Source organism: Nuphar pumila, chromosome 16 (assembly GCF_984573655.1).
Source record: "Nuphar pumila chromosome 16, dmNupPumi1.hap1.1, whole genome shotgun sequence".
Lineage (NCBI taxonomy): Eukaryota > Viridiplantae > Streptophyta > Magnoliopsida > Nymphaeales > Nymphaeaceae > Nuphar > Nuphar pumila.
In genome coordinates, this window is record NC_143264.1 from 56493086 (window position 1) to 56517368 (window position 24283).

Genomic DNA, 24283 nt, shown 5'->3' on the forward strand with positions numbered 1-24283 from the left:
TCGAGTTAACTTCAACGATACATTACAACCACATTCATTTACAAAATATATGAGTGCTGCACATTCTTTGCTTCTCATGCAAATATCCTCAACTGAACATTCTTTACTTTCAGAGTGTTGCACATTCTTTATTTTCAGAGATCCTCCAATGTTATCACTCCTGGCACAAAGTTCATATTCCAGCTAGCAAGAGCTCTAGAGAGATATATATGCGATCGGTACATAGAATTGCTTTGCAGCAGGAAATGAGCGCACTCTTGAGAATATGCTTCACAAACCAATGCTCAGGCACTCACCGCTAGAAGGAACATCAACATCACCCCCTATCTATCATGCAAAATATTTGTGCTTGCTCCGGTATGGCGGCAACGATTGAAGATGATTATGGTTGTTATATTCTTGTAAGCTTCGATATACTTCACGACAAATACGCCATAGTCGTATGTGTCATGAATATATCGATGTATACACAAAAGATAACAATCATAATCATCATCAAAGATTAAACAGATCTTTCCTCACGACGTGAAACAACTACGTTATCAACATCAAAACCCATCTATCAAGCACAGGTAGAAAGAACACAGAAGAACAAACAAGAAAGAAAAATACAAGGGAGAAGAAGAAGAAGAAGAAGGCGGGGGAGAAAAAAGAAGAAGAAGAAGAAGCTGCGCTGCTGCAGAAAAGAGGAAGAGAGGTTAAATAGATTAGGGTTTTAGACATGGACAACGGGTCGGGTCGGGTTTTACACAGATCTATATTAGGGTTTTACATAGAATAGGGTTCTACGCATGTGTACACAAATCGATACGACGTTTAGACTTAGTAAAGTACAAATCGATTTACAACTTGATAACTATTAAAAAGTTGTAAATCGCTATCACTGTTATATAGAAGAAGTGTTCTATCACGATCTGTACATCAACAGACATTAAGTTAAAGTTGCAAATCATTATCACTGTTTTATAGAAAAAGTGTTCTATCAAGATCTGTACAACAACAGACCTAAATCGTTAACGATTTGTCCTATAGCGATTTTTGTTTACCAGCTTTGTCTATGTGAACAAAATCCTATCGTGATTTGCTTTTACGAGCTTTTTCTACGTGAACGATATGTCGTATCACGATTTACCTAATGACTGACTCATAAAAGGCGGAAAGGAAATAACTTTAAACAAATCGACACAATGTTTAGACTTAGTAAAGAATAAATCGACACGATGTTTAGGATTTAGGGTTTAGGGTTTCGGGGTTCGGAGTTATGGTCTAGGTTTTAGGGTTTAGGGTTTAAGGTTAAGGGTTTAGTAATTTATTAAGGGTTTAGGGTTTAAGGTTAAGGGTTTAGTAATTTATTAAGGGTTTAGGGTTCAGGGTTTAGGGGTTATGGTTTAAGGTTAGGGTTTAGGGTTTATGATTTAAGGTTTAGGGTTTATGATTTAGGGTTTAGTGTTTAGGGTAAAGGGTTTAGGGTTTCAGGTAAAGGGTTTAGGGTTTAAGGTTTGAGGCTTAGGGTTTAGTAATATATTAAGGGTTTAGTGTTTGCCGTTAGGGTTTAGTAAGATATTTAGGCTTTATGGTTTAGGGGTTATGGTTTAGGGTCAGGGTTTAGGGTTAGGGTTTATGATTTAAGGTTTAGGGTTTATGATTTAAGGTTTAGGGTTTAGGGTTTAGGATTTAGGGTAAAGGGTTTAGGGTTTCGGGTTTCGGGTTTCAGGAAAAGGGTTTAGGGTTTAGGGTTTAGGGTTTAGGGTTTAGGGTTTAAGGTTTAGTAATATATTAAGGGTTTAGTGTTTGACGTTAGGGTTTAGTAAGATATTTACGGTTTAGGGTTAGGGGTTATGGTTTAGGGTCCGGGTTTAGGATTTAGGGGATATGGTTTAAGGTTATGGTTTAGGGTTAGGGTTTAGGGTTTATGATTTAAGGTTTAGGGTTTATGATTTAGGGTTTATGGTAAAGGGTCTAGGGTTTCGGGAAAAGGGTTTATGGTTTATGGTTTATGGTTTAGTAATATATTAAGGGTTTAGGGTTTGCCGTTAGGGTTTAGTAAGATATTTAGGGTTTAGGGTTGAGGTTTAGGGTTTAGGTTTATGGTTTATGGTTTAGGTTTATGGTTTAGGGTTTAGGTTTAGGTTTAGGGTTTAGGGTTTAGGGTTAGATACTTGTAGTATGCAATTGAAACCTGTGCGTGAGGAATAACAATTGTAGGGACATGAGGTGGTCATTTGCGTGTTCAAATCGTTGCTCATTTAGCGATTTCTATGGAAATCGCTTTAAAGCGTCGTATATGTAATTAAATAGCTGTCACGTGAATCGCTATCATCAACAATTATAAATCGTTATTGCATCAAACATATAAATCGTTTCTAATTTAAACGTACAAATCACTGCTTCAAACTTACAAATCAATGTATAAATCGCACCCTTCATAAGTACATATCATTATAACGTTTGGGCTTGAACAGTAAACCTCGTTGTACGATTTAGCAAACTTGAGTACAAATCTTGATAACTTTATATATCATAAATCGCTATTACGTTAAATGTATAAATCGTTGCTGCTTTAAACGTATAAATCATAACTCATAAATCATAAATCGTGTCTATTTGGCTTTGTTACCAAAATATGTGTCATTCAATATCTGATAGATCAGGCTTCACGATTTGTATTTATGATTTATAAAGTTACCATGATTGCTGTTGTCCAGGGTTTGTGAAGCATAACAATACTTACGTTTATTGTATCGATTTATAATATGAATAAGTGATTATGTTGAATTGTCGTATCAATTTGTAGTATATTATGCGATATGTACATCGATGTGTGTGTTCAAATCGTTGCTCAGTTAGCAATTTCTATTAAACTCGCTGCACATTATTTGAAGTATGAATCGTTGTAAATAGATATTATGTGTTTGCTAGTGTCAATTATTACGATATTTGTCGTATGAATCACATCAAAACATGATAATACTATAAATCATTACTTTTATTGGCATGGTAAATAATAACTTGAAGATTATTACAAATAACTGAATCACCTTTCCTTTGGCAGGGTCAGCCCATTCTTTGTAAAGATCTTCAATTATTTATCTTCGATGAGTATGTACAACCACCAATTGAAACAATATTGAACATAACAAACATCTGAGAAACTATATCGATTTGAATGGTGCAGTGGGTTGCCATTACGAATGAGCTCGTTTGCTTGCAAAGGATATGTAGGATCTGACCCCTGATACAAAGTTGTTGTCAGAACTTCTGCAGAAGAATATGGAGCTACCAGCTGCAGAGTATACTTTTGAATCTGCTCTTGTTGATTTAATATCTGATAGATCCTTAGTTGCACGACAAAGGGTGGTTTGACAACAGACGACGGTAAAGGGTGGTCCAACAGCAGATGACAGTAAAAGGTGCTCCGACAACAGACGATGACAAAGCTTGCTCCCACGACAGCAGACGACGACAAAGGATGCTCCTCCGGAGGTGTAAAAGTGATCCGGAACGGAGAGGGCGATATATTTTGAGGTAGAGACTCTTCAAGCAGAGGTGTTGCTTAGGGCGAAAACAAAAGGTTATCCTCCATTTTTTGGCTGGAGGAGATTTTGGTACATTACTCGAAACATCGTTTCATGGTGCTAATGGCGGGAAAGGATACTTTAGTCTTTGCAAACACACCAGACTTCAATGCTAAGTGATGCAGACACACACGGGGAAACGAGCCCCACGTGCTTACATACGTGGTGCTCATTCAGACCCGAGAATACGCACCTGCGTGTTCCAGGGGGGAACATATAACCTGCTCCACTATTTATCGCAAACACCCGACCCCTCTCGCCTGACTCCTCCCATGCACGACCTCCTCCCTCTCTGTTTTCTTCCCCCTCTTGCCGAGGCACGACCCAAGCCCCCTTGTGCTCACCTCTTGACTCCTCTCTTGTTTCCCTGTCGTTTACGCCGGTCCAACTGATCCTGGCCCGACTGTGGCCTGCCCAACCATGCTGGGTAGGCCTGACCGACTTAAGTTTGATCATTACCGAGCCTAACTCGGTCCCTGCCTTCTGCTGGCCGGATGCAACAAAGCTGAGTCTGTCTAACACCGGGCCCCAGCTCAGTTCACTCTGGTACTGAGCCCGGTCGGCTCGAACCAGGTTCGGATTTGACCCCTACAACATAAGTATTTCTTATTTTAATGAAATTTAAATGGTTTTATCGTTTACTTCGCAACACGATAATATACCCTTTAGCGCATCCCATCGATGCAACAGACGTGACACACACACCAAGGCACGAGCCATTGATAACCTACACTCAGAATTGTTCGCGAATCCGACACTCTCCAAGGTAGGGGAAAATTGCATACAAGGACAAATGCCAGAACACTTCTAACATATATATATACATATGCTTTTAACTCAAGGACATAGTTTTGCGTGTTCTTGTCCATTTAAATTTATGTTATTTACTTTATCGCTATGCTGTTATATGCACAGGCTACTGCTTACGCAATTTATTTAGTTGATGTACGGTTTTGTGTATCACTTATGCAGTTTATTTAGCTCGATGTGTGGTTTCGCACATCGAGTCTGGCTTTATGTCGTTTATTTTACCATTGCACTGTTACGTGCACAGGCTATTGCTTACGCAATTTACTTAGCCGATGAACGGTTTCGTACATCGTGCATTGCTTATGCAATTTATTTAGCCGATGTTCGATTTCATACATCGTGCATCACTTACACAGTTTATTTAGCTCGATGTGTGGTTTCGCACATCGAGTCTTGCTTTGTCTTTTATATTGCCGTCACGCTCTAATGTGCAGAGGCTTATGTTTTGATATATATGTATTATATATGCATATACAACTTTGTAAGGTACGCAATTTTGCGTACTCCTACCTATCTTGCATTATGCTTGCTTTTAAATACGTAGATTTGCACATACTCGTCAAGCCTTTAAAGAAAAAGGGAATTTCATGTGAGATTTCAATGTTTGTAATATTCGTTGTTTCGAAAAGCGGAAACGAATATCTGGCGGTTGCTTATTTGCAGCCAAGTCTTTTTTCTCAACCCTACATATCCCTAAGAGGTGCGTACGGTCTTTTGTTTTGATATCCGAATGATTCGGATATCTCCGGCCTAAAGCACAGGACTTTGAGATTTCTAAATAGTGCTGGGGTTTCTTTCTGAGAAACTGTAATATCGCGTATTTTAGTACTTAGTCATTTTATAATCTTGACGAAAATTTGACTAAGTCTCGGAGAAAAATCGTTTGAGGCTTCATTTTTAGACTGAAGTCTTTGAGTCTGGGCTTGACCCAGGTCTCATCGACAAGGTCGAGGCGAGCCAAACGAAGCGTGAGCAAGAGTTTTATTTTCGACCTTTAAATTCAAGCAAAATTTAGGTTATTTTTTGGGCGAAATTCGGAATTTGATATTTGTGTTATATGTCGTTTGATGCGTCTCAAAATTCTGAGCGCAACGATATTTTACTTTTCTAAATTCGGGCTACGGTTGGCCCGAAAATCGCGTTTTTTTGAATAGCAGTTTGTCGAAATGGATCCGAAGTTGGATCCAAGGTCTAGGATCCAAATTTTTATGGATTTGGGTCCTATGTAGGTCCTACGAAAATCTGGACTTGATCAGGTCTTACTTCAATTTTTGTTTTGGGTATGGGTTTGGATATGGATCCAAATCTAAGCCCAACATTTTTCTAGCTTTAAATTGAATATAAAGCTTTATTTTGGGGTTAAATAAGGTTAGGGAGCCTCTTGGATTAATTTGGTAATTTTTGAAAATTTTTAGATAATTTTAATTAGTTAATATTTAATAATTAATTAATTAATTAAATAACATTAATTCCGAATTTGTAATTTTGGGCTGAGTGGGACTCTCTAAAAGAGTCCCTATTCTTACCTAAGAGGGGTTAAGAGAGTTTTAGAAGAGTTGAAAGCTTTAAGAAAAGAAAAGTAAACTTTCTTTAAAAGTTTCAAAAAATTAGGAAACAAAGGAAAGAGAGAAAGAGTTTCCATCCTTTGGAAACTCTTAGAGAGGGCCGGAGAAGGGGGGAGTGTCACCCCTCTCCCACCCATTACTTAAAGAAAAAGAGAGAGAGAGAGAGAGAAAGGAGGAAGAAGAAGAGGAAGAGGGTTCCTCTTCTCCAACAACACTTTTTCCACCATTGATCTTCTCCATCTTTCGAGAGAAATCGAATACCGATTCGATTCTCATGCTACACCATGATTAAAAATCATGGTGAAAGAGTAGATCTATGTGATCACTCTATGATATACGAAATAGGATCTATGGATCCCTTTCCATGCATGTGTTTTTGACTCTTTTCATCTTTCAAAAACGAAAATTATGTATATATTTATTTCTGTGTTAAAACAGAATTTTTAAGTAATGCATATGCATCCGTTTAATGCCTCGTCTTTGTGGAAATCGATGTTCCTATGGGTGGATGAAGATAAAGATATGTAAGATCATATTGTGTGCATGTATTTTTTCAAATATATATATATGCATGTGGGTTGAACAAGAACTCACAGTTAGGCTTAATGCCCATGCTACTTTTTTTTTTTTGTAGAGGTACAGTGTTAATTTTGTTTGTAGCTCTATGTGAATGGAATAAATGTTAAACATGCATATGGACTCATAAATCTGTAAATCCAGGTGTGTACGGATCTGGTGATGTTTTAATATATGCCTTCATTCATATAAATCTGCAGGGTTTTTAAAGAGGGTAAGCTGGGTCACTAGGGGACCCTGGTGCGCCTGTTTTGGACCTCCCGGTCTGGCCAGACCTGTCAACACTCTAACAGGTCTCCCAGGCTCGGCTGGGCTGAACCCAGCCTGTCTGGCAGGGCCTGCTGAGTCACAGGGCTCAGCCGAGCGACTCGGCTGAGCCGGCTCAGGTCCAACAGCAGAAAAAAAAAAGTTTTAAGGATAAATTTTTTTTATTTGGTCTATAACGGTGGGGCTGGCAACCATGCCCTGACAGCACACGCACACAGGCCCGGGCTGGGCCTGTGTATCGGCTGTCAGGCCCCAGCCGACTGGGTCGGCTGGGCTGGCTCGGCCAGCTCGGGTTGGCAGTGGCCTTGTGCTATTGCTCCCTTGAAGACTAGTTCATTACAAAATAATACTAGGATACCTAATTCATTGGGAGAGAAACTTCATCAAGATGAATCTTTGAATATTGTTGTCAACCTAAGGGAGAGTATTACATGCTTGATTTGTAATGCTCGTATATTTGGAGAAATTGCACCAACCCCATGTGGTGGAAAAAGATATCTTTGTAGCCAATGAGATCGTGTGCTGTCATTTGAAATCTCTCTCTCTCTCTACATATATATGTACACATAAATATAAATATGTTCTTTTTACAATTTAACCAAAATATTGATGGATACTGTTTAAGAATGCCTTATAATTACTTGCATTTCAAACCTAGAGTCTTCTTATTTTGCTAAAATTATATTCTTTAGGCTAGCTGAATTGAGTTTTTCTTTATTGTGTTACCAACTTGGGATTATGTCCATTTTATTCCAGGTTAAACGAATGATGAGGTCTCTGAGCATTGAATTTATTCTTGTTTGCAGAAAAGTTAAAAAGCATCAACGGCTATGAAATCTTCTACCAATTTAAAGAGCTGAAGCATGTCGCTTGTGGTTTGCTTGCTGTTTGGGCTGTGACATCCGCTTCACCAGTCTTGGGTGCAAATCAGGTTTAAATATATCTTTCTAGCATATGCTAGTGACATACATTGATTGTAAATGCAAGTCTCGTCGCAAGCTAAGTTTTTATTTTAGGCTATGTTGTCCATTGACACGGGTACGAAGTGTCAGACACGGAGGGTTTTGAAAAACTTAAATGAGGACAGCTATATATAAGTAATTATAAATATATATGTATATATGGAGGGAGAGAGAAAAAGTAATTATGTAGAAAATAAGAGAGCTATTTCAAAAGAAAAAAAGAAACATTCTCGGTTCTCCCTTCCCTGTATGTGACTGCACAGCTCATGAAATTTGTGAAAATTGAGAGTTAGTTCTTAAATGGGACTGAGCGGGACTCGACTGTGGTAAGTCTTTTTACCAACTAGCTTGACTCCTTATCAACTAAGAGAGAGAGAGAGAGAGAGAGAGAGAGAGAGAGAGAGAGAGAGAGAGAGAGAGAGAGACCTTTCTATATAGTAAAGGGGCATGCCGACTCATTTTTTGTGGACTTAAGACCTAATAAATTATATGGAGAAAAAATAAGGTTTAAACAAGGTTGACACAAAGTGTTCGACATCAGACACTTCATGCCTAAGACACTCAAAAGTGCCGGACATGCAACACCGAGTGACACTTTTATGTTGAAAAATGAAGTGTCCCTGAAATGACTAGAAGTGTTGGTGTCCAAGTGTCAGACACTGACATGTTGGTCCTCTAGAAGTGTCCAGGTAACATAGATTTTAGGGCAGGTATCCGGGTCTTACTGAATCATGATAGAATATCTCGTCTGTTGGATGGTTGTACTAGAGGCACCTTTTTGAAGTGGTGTAAATTCCCTTGTCCTAGTTCCTTGTCTCTTTTTCAGATAGTGACTGTTGGAACTGTTATGCTACAATGTAATCTGGCAGACAGTTCAACAAAACATTCTGTTGTGCAACAGATCCTTTGCCCAGCTCACTACCTTGGCAAGTCCCTAAGCCTGCTGGAAACGATCAATCTTGATCCATTTTCTGAGCTCACCCTCCAGTTGAAAAAACAATATTCGATGAAAAAGAGAAAACTTCCACTCTGTTTGAGATTCATTTTCCAAGCCAAAAGAGTCATTGATGACCTACTGGTACCCTGATTTGGCACAGCACAGTAACGAAACTTGTTTGAAATAGTCATTATTTTTCTGATGTAAGCTCCATTATGGCACTAGTTGAAAAGTGGCCACTCCCCAACTCCCTGATCATGTAATTAGTTCCTTATGGCAGTGCCAGCACCAATCATGAATTCCCCTTCAGCTTTCTAGCCACAAGAGAGACTTACTGGATCTGGTCTGCTGGAATGGCAGAGTCAAGAGAGATCTCATGGGAAACTTTATCACTATGGAAGTGCTTTTGACATCTAAAACTCTCTCTCTCTCTCTCTCTCTCTCTCTATATATATATATATATATATATATATATATATATATATATATATATATATATATATATATATATATATATATATAGAGAGAGAGAGAGAGAGAGAGAGAGAGAGAGAGAGAGAGAGAGAGAGAGAGAGAGAGAGAGAGAGAGAGGTTCCTCCTAACCATCCATATGGTGTAAACAGTACTAACTTTCAATGTTCCAAGCCATGTTTGAAAGATTGCCTTCATGGATACACAGGAGAAGAAAGGAGAAGTGAAAGAATAAGTTAGCCGACCTCTAGTATTCTCTTCAATAGGGTCAGCTGCTGTTGTTATTGAATATATATTAGTGTTAGAGTTACACAGGGATTTGGTATTTTACCAAAATACCCTTCACAATACAATCCAAATAAAATACAAAAATTACAAAGACATCCTATTCTAATCCAACGTGTTCTCCTAATAGCCTCCCTCAAGTTTTTCATGTCCTTCTAATCATGGACAGCTACCTTTAAGGAACCAAAAACACATTTTAGTGAGTCCTTTTGTAAAGATATCTGCAACTTGATTTTCTGATCCTACAAATTGAGTCTCTATTTCTTGATCCTCTATCTTTATCCTCATAAAGTGTTGATTTATCTGGTTGTGCTTCGTCTTTTCATGATAAACATGATTTAATAAAATTTTAATAGCACTCTGGTTATCACAATAGATGATAGATCAGCCAATACTCTATCAACACAAAAAGTAAATGCCTTATCCAAGTTATTTCTGCAGCTAAACTCTGCTTATGTTCCTGACCTTGCTACAGTTCATTGCTTTTTACTGCTCCAAGATATCAAATTTCTTCCAAGAGAAACAAAAGCCCGATATAGACCTTCTCATATCTGGATCTCCTCCCCAATCTGCATCATTGAAACAAACAATAATTAAAGGATTATCGTGTCTTTTTGTCGTACTTCAACTCTTCATTTAGTGTTCCTTTGAGGTATCTTAGAATGAGTTTCACGGCTTCCATATACCCTTCTTTTGGATTATGCATAAACTGTGATACCTAGTTAACTGCATATGAAATGTCTAGGCTAGTGAAAGTTAGGTATTTCAATGCTCCCACTATGTTTCTGTATGTCCTTGGTGTTAAAACATATGTAATAATACCATAATACCCGATAGGGGTATTATGGTCATTTCACAAAGTACCCCATAGGGGTACTTATTTTGTTTCTTGTATTTCACTATTTTTTATTTTTCTTTTTATTTTTATTTTTGTATTTTTTGGATACCGAAAAGGGGCCCCACAATGGAGTCGTTGGGGCCCCCAACGGTCACATATGTGACCGTTGGGGGCTCCCAACGACTCTATTGGGAGCCCCTTTGGTCTCCTCTTCTTATAAATAGGGGGAACCCCCCATGTATGTTGTATTGCTCTTGAGAGCTCCTCTTCAATAATAGTGATATTATTTTTCATGTGTGTAGCCTTTTTATAAGGCCCTTTGTATATCCCTTAGTGGATTTTCTCTCTTGTGCTTGTTGCATTTGTCCGTGTGGGACATAGTGAATGCTTTAGCATTCTTGGTTTCTTCCGCTTATTTCATTACATGGTATCAGAGCCATAAGATCTTCTAAAGGTAAAATCTTGTCTCTCTCTACTTCCTTTCTTTCTCACATCTTCCTTGTGTAGCAATGGAAGTCAAGATCGATCTATCATTCAAACTCAATGGAAAAAATTACATGATGTGGGCATCCGCAATGGAGAATAATCTCAAAGGCAAGAAGCTTTGGGGTTATGTAATGGGAACCGTTCCGGAACCCCAACTTAAGCTCACAAAGATGGAAGGAGATCAAGAGAAAGCACTTGAAGGCGATGCTCGTCTCAAGGCCATTGAAGATTATAATCATCAAATGGAAGATTGGGAGAGCAACCATGCAAAAATCCTTGCATGGTTTATGAATAATGTCGAACTTAAGGTATGTGCAAATATTGCAAAATTCCGCCGGGCAAATGAAGCTTGGTTTTTTATGAAGGGTATGTTTACCCAAAAGGATCTTGCAAGAGCTTATTTCTTGCAAGAAAAAGTAAGAACCACAAAACAAGGCGACGTGAGCATACAAGATTACTATAGTGTTCTAAATCCTTTGTGGGATGAATTGGCTCTTTTAGAGCCTAAATGGGTATCTATGGAGGATGTGGTTCTAAGACAAAAACAAATGGAACAAGATAGATTGTTTCAATTTTTATTTGGGCTTCGTCCCGAATTTGAACAAGTGAGATCCTCACTTCTCCATAGATCCACGTTTCCTCCCTTAGAAGAAGCTATTGCCGAGATTACTCAAGAAGAGACTAGGCATAGCATGGGTAAAAGCATAGAGGAAGTTCTTGCCGTATCTAAACCCGGCAATCATGTTAAAACATACAAACCACCTCATTTTGGTAAGCAAGAGAGTGGTGGAAGAAAAATGATTATATGTCACCATTGTTATGAGCCGGGACATATTAAACCCGTTTGCCCAAAGCTAAATGGGGAATTCAAGCCAAAGGTGGCTTCCGTTGAAGAATCCACCACCAAAGAAGATGACGGCAAGAACGGGGATCTCAAAGACACTCTTGGACAAATCTCCTTGGCTCTTCAACAAATCTTAAAGGTCACTTCTTCCACCTCCGGTGCCGCCATTGCCTCATCATCACCTCCCGGTACGTACTCTTGGATTTTAGATTCCGGAGCTTCTTTTCACATGACCCCTCATGAAAATGCATTAACCAATGTGCACACCAATTCAAAAATGTCTTGTGTCTCTACGGCCGATGGAACTTTTCTCAAAATAAATGGTGTTGGAACTCTTGATTCTAAAAATGTTCAAAATTTTCTTGTTCCAAAAGTTAGAATAGTTCCAAAACTAAATCTTAACCTCTTTTCCGTTTCTCAAATAGCCGACCATGGATGTGAAATATCTTTCTCATCCCAAGGGTGCTTTGTGCAGGATCTCCGGTCCGGGAAGCGGATTGGGCAAGGCCATAGGAAGGGAGACCTTTATTTTATGGATAATTTAATGCTTCCGAATACCTCATTTTGTACTTATGTCCAAGACAAAAATATTGAAACTTGGCATAAAAGGCTTGGACATCCAAGTTACTCTAAAATGTATCTTTTTCCTTTTGGACACAAGTTTTGTAAAGAAAAAGATATCAATTGCAAAGATTGCATTTTTGGCAAAATGAAGTCTACTCCTTTTCCTATTAGATCCTTTGTGACAACAAGACCTTTTGAATTGGTGCATTCCGATGTTTGGGGGCCATCTCCGGTTCTATCTAAAGGTGGTTATTCATATTATGTTACTTTTATTGATGATTATACTAGATATGTATGGATTTATTTTCTTAACTTTAAATCGGAAGTTTTTAACTTCTTTAAAGAATTCCATGCAAAAATTCAAAATCAATTTCAAAGTCAAATATCCATTCTTAGATCCGATTCGGGTGGAGAATACTTATCAAATGATTTTCAAGCATATCTAAAACAACATGGCATTTGTCATAAAAAATCTTGCCCAAGAACTCCTCAACAAAACGGTTTAGCGGAAAGAAAACATAGGCATATTTTGGAAACCACTAGATCCTTACTCATTTCTAAAAATATTCCTAAAAATTTTTGGGCCGAAGCTGTGTTAACCTCCACCTATTTAATCAATAGGATGCCATCTTCAAAATTGAATAATATCTCCCCTTATGAAAAACTTTTTAATATGACACCCGACTACAATCGTCTTCGGATTTTTGGGTGTAAATGCTTTGTTCTTTTACATAAAAGAGATAAATTGTCACCTAAAGCAATAGAATGTGTATTTTTAGGATATGGTGAAAATCAAAAAGGCTATAGATGCTTTGATCATAAAAACAATAAGTTATTTGTCTCCAAAGATGTAACCTTTCTAGAAGATGAAAATGGATTTGACATATTGGAAAAATCAAATGAAATTGATTATATGTTTATCAATGATCTTTTAGAAGATTCAAATGATGACTCTTTGAGTCATCCGGAAATTTTAGAAAATACTCATGATTCTCATGATGATGATGTATCACCAACTAATGGTGACAATCTCCAAGTATACACTCGGCGTGAGGAAGCCCAACCTATTAGTGCTTTAGAAAAATTCTTGCGGCTTAATGAACCCCTAGAAGAAACCTCCCTTAGGCGTTCTTCTAGAGAATCAATTCCACCTAATAGGTTTGTCTCATATGAAACTCTTTCACCTAAATATAGAGCTTGTCTAATAGCCTTGCATTCTTACTATGAACCCTCCCATTATAATCAAGCAAAAAGTATACCTCATTGGGTTGAAGCAATGAAAGTTGAACTAGATGCTTTAAATAAAGCTAAAACTTGGGAAATAGTTCACCTTCCTCCAAATAAGAAAGCTATAGGATGTCGATGGGTCTACAAAGTCAAAACAAAAAGTGATGGTTCCCTAGAGCGCTATAAAGCTAGATTAGTTGCTAAGGGATACTCACAAGAATATGGCATCGATTATGAGGAGACTTTTGCTCCCGTGGCTCGCATGACAAGCGTTAGAACTTTAATTGCGGTAGCATCATCTAAGAAATGGCCTATATTCCAATTAGATGTTAAAAATGCCTTTCTTAATGGTCAGTTGAATGAAGAAGTATATATGGATCCTCCGCCGGGAATCAGTGTTAACCAAGGTCAAACCCTTCGGTTATTAAAAGCCTTATATGGTCTTAAACAAGCCCCTAAGGCTTGGTATGATAGATTTAGTGCTATCATGTTACAATTGGGATTTCGCTCATGTTATACTGACACTGCTCTTTTTGTTAAAAATGCAGGTAATAGTATCATCATCCTTCTGCTTTATGTTGATGATATGATCATCACTGGCAATGATGAAAGCGGTATTCTTAAAGTTAAAAATATGTTAAAACATAATTTTGATATGTCTGATCTGGGTTTTCTCAGGTACTTTCTTGGCATAGAAGTTGCATACTCTCCTCGAGGGTATATACTGTCACAGATGAAGCTTGCTGCAGACATATGCTCCAAATCTGGGATTTCAGATGATAAAAAGGTGGAGACTCCCGAGGTTATCAATGCTAAACTACGACTGGAGGATGGAGTTCTGCTGGACGATCCTACGCCCTACAGGCAACTCATAGGCTCCCTCACCTATCTGACTATCACCAGGCCCGATATTGCTCATGCTGTGCACTCTGCAAGCCAATTTCAGCATGCTCCTACATCTGTGCATATGAGTGCTGTGCTCCGGATCATTCGATATATTAAAAATACTTTGACTAAAGGGCTATTCCTATCCTCAATCTCTTCCTTAGATTTACTAGCTTATACTGATGCTGACTGGGGAGGAAACCCAAATGATCGAATCTCAACTACTGGCTTTTGTGTATTCCTAGGAGATTCGCTAATTGCTTGGAGGTGCAAGAAACAGCAGAAAGTCTCATTGTCTTCTACTGAAGCAGAATACAGGGCTATGGCAACCACTACAATGGAGCTGGTGTGGCTTCGAAGTCTTCTTCAAGATATGGGAGTCGAAATTACCAGGGCTTCGAAGCTTTGTTGCGACAACAAAAGTACTATCTACATTGCCAGCAACCACACTTTCCATGAGAGGACGAAACATATTGAAATGGATTGTCATTATGTACGTGATGAATATCTTCGTGGGACAGTAACACTGCCATATGTCACTTCAGAATATCAACTTGCTGATTTCTTCACCAAAGCCCTGCCTGCTCCTCGCTTCTTGTTCCTCCTTGGCAAACTTTCGGTCATTCCCCCGTAAAGTTTGAGGGGGGGTGTTAAAACATATGTAATAATACCATAATACCCGATAGGGGTATTATGGTCATTTCACAAAGTACCCCATAGGGGTACTTATTTTGTTTCTCGTATTTCACTATTTTTTATTTTTCTTTTTATTTTTATTTTTGTATTTTTTGGATACCGAAAAGGGGCCCCACAATGGAGTCGTTGGGGCCCCCAACGGTCACATATGTGATCGTTGGGGGCTCCCAACGACTCTATTGGGAGCCCCTTTGGTCTCCTCTTCTTATAAATAGGGAGAACCCCCCATGTATGTTGTATTGCTCTTGAGAGCTCCTCTTCAATAATAGTGATATTATTTTTCATGTGTGTAGCCTTTTTATAAGGCCCTTTGTATATCCCTTAGTGGATTTTCTCTCTTGTGCTTGTTGCATTTGTCCGTGTGGGACATAGTGAATGCTTTAGCATTCTTGGTTTCTTCCGCTTATTTCATTACACTTGGATCTTTATAAACTTTTCCTTTGTCTACTTTTGACCTTTGATTTATTGGTGCGGGTGTAGATACCAGATGACCATCCCTAATTACAGCTTTACGCAATAGGAAATATTTCAACTTGAACTTTGCCTGCATATATCTCTTCAGCCGATTTATATGGCTCAAGCATGTACCAGTTATCACAATATCATCAACGTATATGAGAAGAATAGTTATGCCATAATCCCCAACACAGGTAAATAAAGAATAATCAAATTGGCTTCTTTAGAATCCATAGGCCCTAATTGTAATGAAACAAGGAAAGAATGCGTGCACACACACACACAAGTCCACTAAGGGATATGCACATAAGCCACAAAGGGCTAGAAGTAATGTCACAGGGACTCGTCTTAGAGGCTGCCACACCCACGTCATGTGGCACCCGGTGCGGTCAACCCACACCCAAGGTTATTTTTGTCCAAAATGGACTCGGTCAACTTTGACTGAGTCCATTTTAGTCTATTAAAAAAGAAAGGAGCTCGACAATACCTCGAGCCCCCCAGGGGTACCCTCAAAAAGATGCTTCACATAGGAAATTTAAAAATATTTAAAGTTTTGTCCCAGTTACAAAGCTTTAAAACGTTGTGAATTAAATGCTCTGAGCCACATACATTCTTTTACTGTTTTTATAAAGCTTTGCCATAAAAAGCTGAGCCTTGTACATTCTTTTATACTTTTGTACAAAGCTTTATAAAAAATGCATTCATAAAAAAAGCGAAAACTGCATTGGAATGGATTTTTGTATTAAATGGGGAGAACTGAGTAGGTCTGATTCTGTATTAAATGGGAAGAACCGAGTAGGTTGGATTTCTGTATTAAATGCATTAATAAAAAAATGGAAAACTGCATTGGAATGGACTTTTGTATTAAATGTATATAAATTCAAATTTGATTAAGCAATACCTGATTAGGTCGGATTCTATAATGCTTAGATCTAATCCGAATTTGAAATTGTGATTGTAAGACCTATGTCTTTAAAAAAAACAAGAAAAGTTTTGGATCCAGGTTGGATCCGACTGGATCCAACCCAGATTCGGGTCGCAAAATCCCTCATGTTCTATTTAAACCCCCCACAAAGGGGTTTTCTTTTTTTAAAAACATCCGAAGCCCGACCCCGAGCCACCCTTAACTCTTTCCCCTCCCGACACCCCTCACCGGCGCACGACCCCGACCCTCGCTTGCTTGAGTCATGTCGATGCACGACCTCGACGCCTTGTCCTTGCACCTCGCCGGCGCCCCTGCTCACACCTCACACCAGCACAACCCGACACCCCTCTCATCTCTCTCCCTGCTGAAGCCCCCTACTTACCTCATGCCTCTCTGCTTCCCTCTTTCCCCTCGTCTCCTTCCTCTTGCCGGCGCACCCGGCCCGACACTATCTCTCTTTCCCTCAGGTACGATCCCCCCCCCCCTTTTTTTTTTCTCTCTCTTTCTCTTAGTGGTGGTGGCACTGTTCGGTGTTGCTGCCCTGTTGGACGCTGATCTTTTTTTAGAGGTGGCAGCACCACTCGGGTGCCGCCTCTTTTTTTCCTCTCCTTTCCTGTTTGTCGCCGATAGACTGGAGCTCGAGAGGAGGGAGGGTGCCGAGCACCCTCTCCTCCCTTTTTTTCCTGTCTGTCGTCGGCAGACCAAGGCTCACCAGGAGGAAGGGTGCCGAGTGTTAAATATGTATATGTAAATGAATATATTTCTGTACTGTATTGTACCACTTGTACAACATACTGTACTGTATTGTACTACTGTACTGTATTGTACAGTATACTGTACTGTATTGTACTATTGTACTGTATTGTACTGTATTGTACAACATACTGTACTGTATTGTACCACTCGTACAACATATAAATATCAATGGAAAGGGGAGAAGACATTACGCCCAACATTTTTTTTCTCTCTTCCCTCTTACCTCTCTCTCTATCTCTTGCTACGATAGTAAGGTGACTCCCACATCTGATTTCTCACATGGTATCAAAGCCAAGGGCGTGGTAATCACGATCATCTGGAAGGCCCCTAAGGACCTTGACGTGCGTTTTTGGGCGTTCTCAAGGAAAGTGTTTTTTTTTTCATCTTTTCTCTGTTGTTTCTCCGTTGAATCACTATATTTCGATGTTGTTTCTTCATTTCCTCATATCGTGCATCTTTTCCTTCTTACATATTCTGTTATCCCCAATTTTATCAACCCTAATTTCTGTTTTCCCCAAATTTGGGAACCCTCATTTCTCAAAAGTGCCTCTTTTCTCAAACTTCTTGTGATTTCTTATCTATTTCTTGCAATATAGTTGATAAATCGTACATTCTGCACGATTAACTAAAAAATCGTGATTTCCAAAACTCAAAAATTTTTGTCCGTATAACCTACGAATTTCTGTCGTGTTGTTTGATTCATCTTTGATCTTCTTCCTTATGGATTCTAAAATCAACCCCGGATTTCTTTCTCAACTTGTTTCTCACAAATTAACTCATGATAACTACTTACTTTGGAAACGCCAAATTCTGCCGTTTATCCGAAGTCATGGTCTTTCCGGGCATCTGGATGGGGGATCACCCGCCCCACCTATGACTATTACGCAAGAGGTAACTGGTAATGATGGGAAGGTGAGTTGCATTACTATTCCAAATCCTGCGTATGATGTTTGGTTTCAGAAGGACCAATCTGTGGTTGCCTATTTGACTGCCACGTTATCTAATCGTATATTACAAACTATCTCTGACCATTTTACTGCTGCAGAACTATGGAGACATCTTGCTCACTCTTATTCACAGGTTTCTGAATCACGTGCACTTCAACTGAAATGGCAGTTCCAATCTATGCGAAAGGGAACTAAGACCATTACTGAATTTCTAGGGGATATCAAAATTATCATTGATCAGTTGGCCGCTATTGGATATCCTGTTTCTGACAGAGATGTTGTTCAGCAGGTATTGGGAAGCCTTGGGCCCCAATATCGTATGTTTTGCACTGCATTACAGGTTGCCTCTACACTTCCATGCTTTGAGGATTTACAGGCCAAACTCCTACAGTATGAAGTTAGTTTGACTCAAGATCATCTTATTGATGATCCTCATCCTGTCATGTTTACATCTGGGTCTACCTCATTTCGTCCACCTGCTGCTCATATGGGCCGTGGAGGACTCCTTCCTACTCCTACTGCTCCACCTGCCACTAGAGGTACCCGTGTCCCTACTTGCTTCCATTGCAACAAGCGTGGCCATGTGAAAGCAGATTGTTGGCACAACCCACAGAATCGCAACAAGGCAGGGAGGCCAGGACCAAGAGCTGGACAGATGAATGTTAGACAGTTTCAGGGGCAGCCGCAGGGAAATTTTCGAGCACATCAGGGTACTGATCAGGGACAGAGTGCAGGGTTGCCACATGATGTGCAACAAATTCTGATGACTGCATTTAACAACATGAATTTGCGTCAGAATGATGATGGAGTTTGGTATATTGATTCTAGAGCAGCCGCACATGTTACTTCTGATGCAGGTAAACTTTCCAACATGGTTCCTTATATTGGCACTGGCACTATTGTCACGGGAGATGCTTCCCACCACCCTATTTCTCATACTGGAAATGCATCTCTCTCTTTGTGACAATCTACACTACCATTGAAAAATGTCTTACTCACTCCTGCCATTGAGAAAAACATTTTATCTGTTTCTAAATTGGTTGATGAAACAAATTCATCCATGGAATTTACTCCGTCTTCTGTTTGTCTTAAGGACCTTCGAACCAAGAAGATGCTCGCTAAGGGTGAACGATGCGGAAACATGTACGTCTTCGAAGCAGCCCCCGGGACTTTGAAGACGTCATCTACCGTGTCTCCATCTTTTCCTGCTTATTTGAGTCAGTCTTCTTCTGTTATGCAATGTAATAAGCCAGTTTCTTGGCATCGTCGGTTAGGTCATTGTAGTCAAGGGTTCCTTGACAAATTGTCTTCTCAGGGTTTTATTCCCAAAGTCAAATTAGATCATAAGTGTCCTAGTTGTAATGTCTGCAAGAGTCATGTACTTCCCTTTCAAAGTATCAATAAAAGAGCTTCCAAGCCATTTGAAATTATTCACTCTGATGTTTGGGGCCCAGCTCCTGTTTCATCTCTATCTGGCTCTCGTTATTATGTGTTATTTCTTGACTCTTTCACTCGTTACACTTGGATTTACTTTATGAAATCTAAATCTGAAGTGTTCAAACTTTTCAAACAATTCCATGCTCTTGTTCAGAACCTTTTCAATTCAAATATCACTTATTTCCAGTGTGATGGTGGTGGAGAATACATATCTCATGATTTTAGTGAATATTTAAAGGACCATGGCATCACACGTAACTCCTCTTGTCCTTACACTCCACAACAGAATGGAGTAGCAGAACGTAAGCATCGGCATATTGTTGAAACCGCGTTAAGTATGATGCACAATATTGATATTTCTTTCTCTCTTTGGACTGAGGCCTTTCACACTGCAGTGCATATCATTAACAGGTTGCCTATGGAATTATTAGGAGATCAGTCTCCTTATTATTTGCTTCACGGTTCTCACCCTTCTTATGATGATTTGCATGCTTTCGGATGCATTTGTTATGTCCATGTGGATCATTCTTTACGTAACAAGTTTCAGGACAGAGCAGTTCAGTGCAGATTTCTGGGATATGCCGATGGGTATAAAGGATATAGATGTTATGATCCTATTTTGGGTAAGATTAAGGTGTCTAGAAATGTTGTTTTTGATGATGACCATTTCAGCACTTGTGATACTTCTCAGGTATATGAGCAAACTACTTATGATCCATGGCTTTGTGATACTTTGCTATATGACTCTATCAGAGATCCTGTTGTTGATGAACCAATTCAGTTTGAAGCAGACAACTCCATCATCCAGGATGCACCTTCACGGTTTTCAGGTTTGGTTTATGCCCGTCGAGGAGCCCCTTCAACTCCATCTCACGAGGCTCCCCCTCTTCGACGATCCACACGTGAAAGGCATCCTATCCATCGTTGGGTTAGTTACAACAATTTTTCTCTTGACTTTCAGTTGTTTCTAACCAATGTGGCCAAAGAGAAAGAGCCGTCTACTTTCCATCAGGCAGCCCATTCTCGAGCTTGGGTTGAAGCTATGAACGAAGAAATGGCAGCACTTCATGAATGTCATACATGGGATATTGTTCCTCGACCTGTTGATAGAAATGTTGTTGGTTCTAAATGGGTTTACAAGATCAAGCGTAAACTAGATGGTAGCATTGAAAGATATAAAGCTCGCCTTGTTGCACGCGGATTCACACAACAATATGGGCAAGATTATGAGGAAACTTTTAGCCCTGTTGTCAAAATTGGCACCATTCGTGTGATCCTCACTTTGGCACTTCAGCATGGTTGGTCTCTTAGCCAGTTGGATGTCAAGAATGCGTTCCTACATGGGGACTTGAAGGAAGAGGTGTATATGGAGCAACCTCCTGGATATAGTGAACATGATGCGGCTACATGGGTTTGTAAATTGAGAAGGTCTCTTTATGGTTTAAAACAGGCATCTCGGTCTTGGTTTGAGAGTTTCTCCATGGAAATTCAGCAGCATGGCTTTTCTAAGAGTATACTTGATCATTCTTTATTTATGTATAAGAATGATCATGTTACTACTTGGGTTCTTATATATGTTGATGACATCATTATCACTGGGAGTGATGATGCACATATTGCCTTGGTCAAGTCTTTACTCATGGCCAAATTCAAGATGAAGGACTTAGGCCCATTGCGATACTTCTTGGGAGTTGAAGTCGATAGACAAGATGATCGACTCACTCTAAGTCAACACAAGTATACTCTTGACATTCTTCACACCACTGGTATGATTAATTGTAAACCTCTCAGCACCTCATCTGTCTTAAATCATAAGTTTAGTGCAAAAGAAGGCCAATTATATCATGATTCCACTTTATATCGCCGCATTGTTGGTATGTTGCAATATCTTACATTTACAAGACCTGACATTGCTTATGCTGTAAATCAAGCATCTCAGTTTATGCATGCTCCCACTGATTGTCATATGGAATGTATTAAGCGTATTCTCAGATATCTGAAAGGGACTATTGGAGATGGATTGCTCTATCACAAAGATGAAAGCTTCACTACAGGACACCGTTTACTTACATATTGTGATGCAGATTGGGGTGGGGACCCTGATGAGCGTAGGTCGGTTTCAGGATATTGTGTTTTTATTGGCCCAAATATTGTCACTTGGAGTAGTAAGAAACAAAAGGCCATTGCTAAATCCAGCACTGAGGCAGAGTACAGGGCAATGGCAGCAGGGACAGCTGATGTCACTTGGGTACGACATCTTCTTCAAGAGTTGAATGAACCTATCTCTTCCTCTCTGCTTTTATGTGATAATCAAAGTGCCATTAATATTTCTTTTAACCCTATTCATCATTGTCGCACGAAGCACATTGAGATTGATCAACATTTTGTTAGACAAAAGATTGAAACAGAAGAAATTGAGGCTTCGTATGTCAGATCAGAAGACCAAGTAGCAGACATCTTCACCAAAGGATTGGTTAGTCATCAATTTTGGTTACTTAAGGGCAAGTTGAGCATGATTGAAGATCATCCTCAACTTGAGGGAGGCTGTTAAATATGTATATGTAAATGAATATATTTCTGTACTGTATTGTACCACTTGTACAGCATACTGTACTGTATTGTACTATTGTACTGTATTGTACTGTATTGTACAGCATACTGTACTGTATTGTACTACTGTATTGTATTGTACAGCATACTGTACTGTATTGTACTATTGTACTGTATTGCACTGTATTGTACAACATACTGTACTGTATTGTACTATTGTACTGTATTGTACCACTCGTACAACATATAAATATCAATGGAAAGGGGAGAAGACATTACGCCCAACATTTTTTTTCTCTCTTCCCTCTTACCTCTCTCTCTATCTCTTGCTACGATAGTAAGGTGACTCCCACATCTGATTTCTCACACCGAGCACCCTCTCCTCCCTTTTCTTCCCTATCTGTCGTTGACAGACTGGGGCTCGCCAGGAGAGAAGGGTGCCGAGCACCCCTTTTCGCTTTTCTTCTCCTGTTGACATATTTTTTGCCTTGAACCTGATAATTTTTATTTTTTATTTTTTATTTTGAATTTTGACCAAGTTTTACCGACACAACTAACTTGGACTTTCCAATTTTTTTTGAAGACACCAAAAGCTGCAACCTAGAGTTGAAAATATGACCCAGTCTCTGGTGCCACAAAATCGACTCATCTATGATCGAGGCTCCATATCCAGTTCTAGCTTCCTTATTCTCACTCATATCAATCCAGTCCAAGTAGTATAAGTCTTCTTTCCTATGGCCAATCACAATCTTCTTCTCTGACAACTAATCCTGCGCAACACAACCAACAGGAAAGAAGATAACATTATAGTTAAGTTTGGTAAGTTGACCAATAGAAATAAGATTCATAGCAAGAGACAGAACATGATACACTTGAGAGATTAAATTTTTTATCAGAATAAGAATCACGAGTAATCGATCCTACCTTAGAGACAAACATAAAGGAACCATCCACAATGCGGAAATTACCATGACGGAGACTCATGAGATGTCATATAACACTTCTTGTTCCATCAAACAGTGGTCTAAAAGCTATAAGGAATTCAATAACTCTATCAATTTCTTTGTGCTTATCAAGAAGCCCTAGAGGGTTTGACATGATATACAAGACTCACACTTAGTACATTTCTCACACTTCTTCTGACCATCCATAAGAGCAAGCGCATCCCAGATTCTCTGCATTTCAAAGTAAAATTCTTCAATCGACTTGCTCCCTTGGTGCATGCTCCTTAACTCTTGAGTGAGTTGATAGTGCCTTGCCCAATTTTTTTGTCTATAGACTTGCCTAAGATACCCCCAAGCTTCCTTTGCCTCATGAAATTTTGAAATATTCATGGCAATTCGTTGTTCCACAGACTTGAGAATCCATGCCTTGACTTTCGCATTGTTCATGACCCATTCTTCTATAGATTTATCAAAATCTTCATCCGAAGCCTTGAGTTTTATCTTCGAGCCATTAAAGTAGCCTCCCAATCCTTTCCCCACAATTATTGCTTTCATGAAGTCAGCCCAATATGCATAATTACTTACATTCAATTTTACTAGAATAATTTGAATCGGATCACTCTTCTCCATTCTTACAACCTCCAACTACAAAGTAATGTACAAAGACAAGTACAACAAGACAATAGCCAAATAGGGGGAGAGTACACACAAACTCAATACTTGTTGATGCAAACCAAACACCCCAAAATGAGAAAGCAGATCATATTTTCAAGATTTGTGAAATCTGGTCTGAAAATCACGTTTTACAAACTCCAATATAGCCTACTAAGGAACACCCAATCAACCTCTCACAACAACTCCCTACTTGAAACACCAAGATTAGGGTTCTAATAACCCTCACACGAGATAACAACAATACCCAATAATGTAAACCCGACAATCCCAATAAGCAAAACTTAATCATCACAATATTGAGAGTCACAATCTACGTGTCAAAGACCCAAACTTTACTCCAAGACACTCGAAGAGAAATCCAAAATGCTTAGCAACACCCACACAATAAGATTAATGCTGCAAATGACACATACATGCATGATACAACACTTGTAATGCCCCCAAAATCCTAGACTTAGTAACTTTTTAGGAAAATCTTGAAAGCCTTGTAATCATTCTTTTATCAGAGTTTTAAATAGTAATTCAGAGAAAAATGGTGTTTTAAAATAACAAGTCAATGGACCTTGGGCGCATTACTTGCGAACGTTTCCTTTACACAACGGATT

At 39.1% G+C, this 24283-nt stretch overlaps 1 protein-coding gene across 2 annotated transcripts in view; it reads left to right on the forward strand.

The window, feature by feature from the left end:
* The window catches only part of LOC149813255 (Tetratricopeptide repeat (TPR)-like superfamily protein), a 55616-nt gene that overhangs the window by 23006 nt on the left and 8327 nt on the right, over nucleotides 1-24283 (forward strand). For both annotated transcript variants that reach the window (XM_089991674.1, XM_089991673.1), the window contains one exon: nucleotides 7600-7724. In XM_089991674.1, the coding sequence (XP_089847800.1) occupies nucleotides 7600-7724 (125 nt within the window). The remainder of the gene's footprint in view (nucleotides 1-7599; nucleotides 7725-24283) is intronic.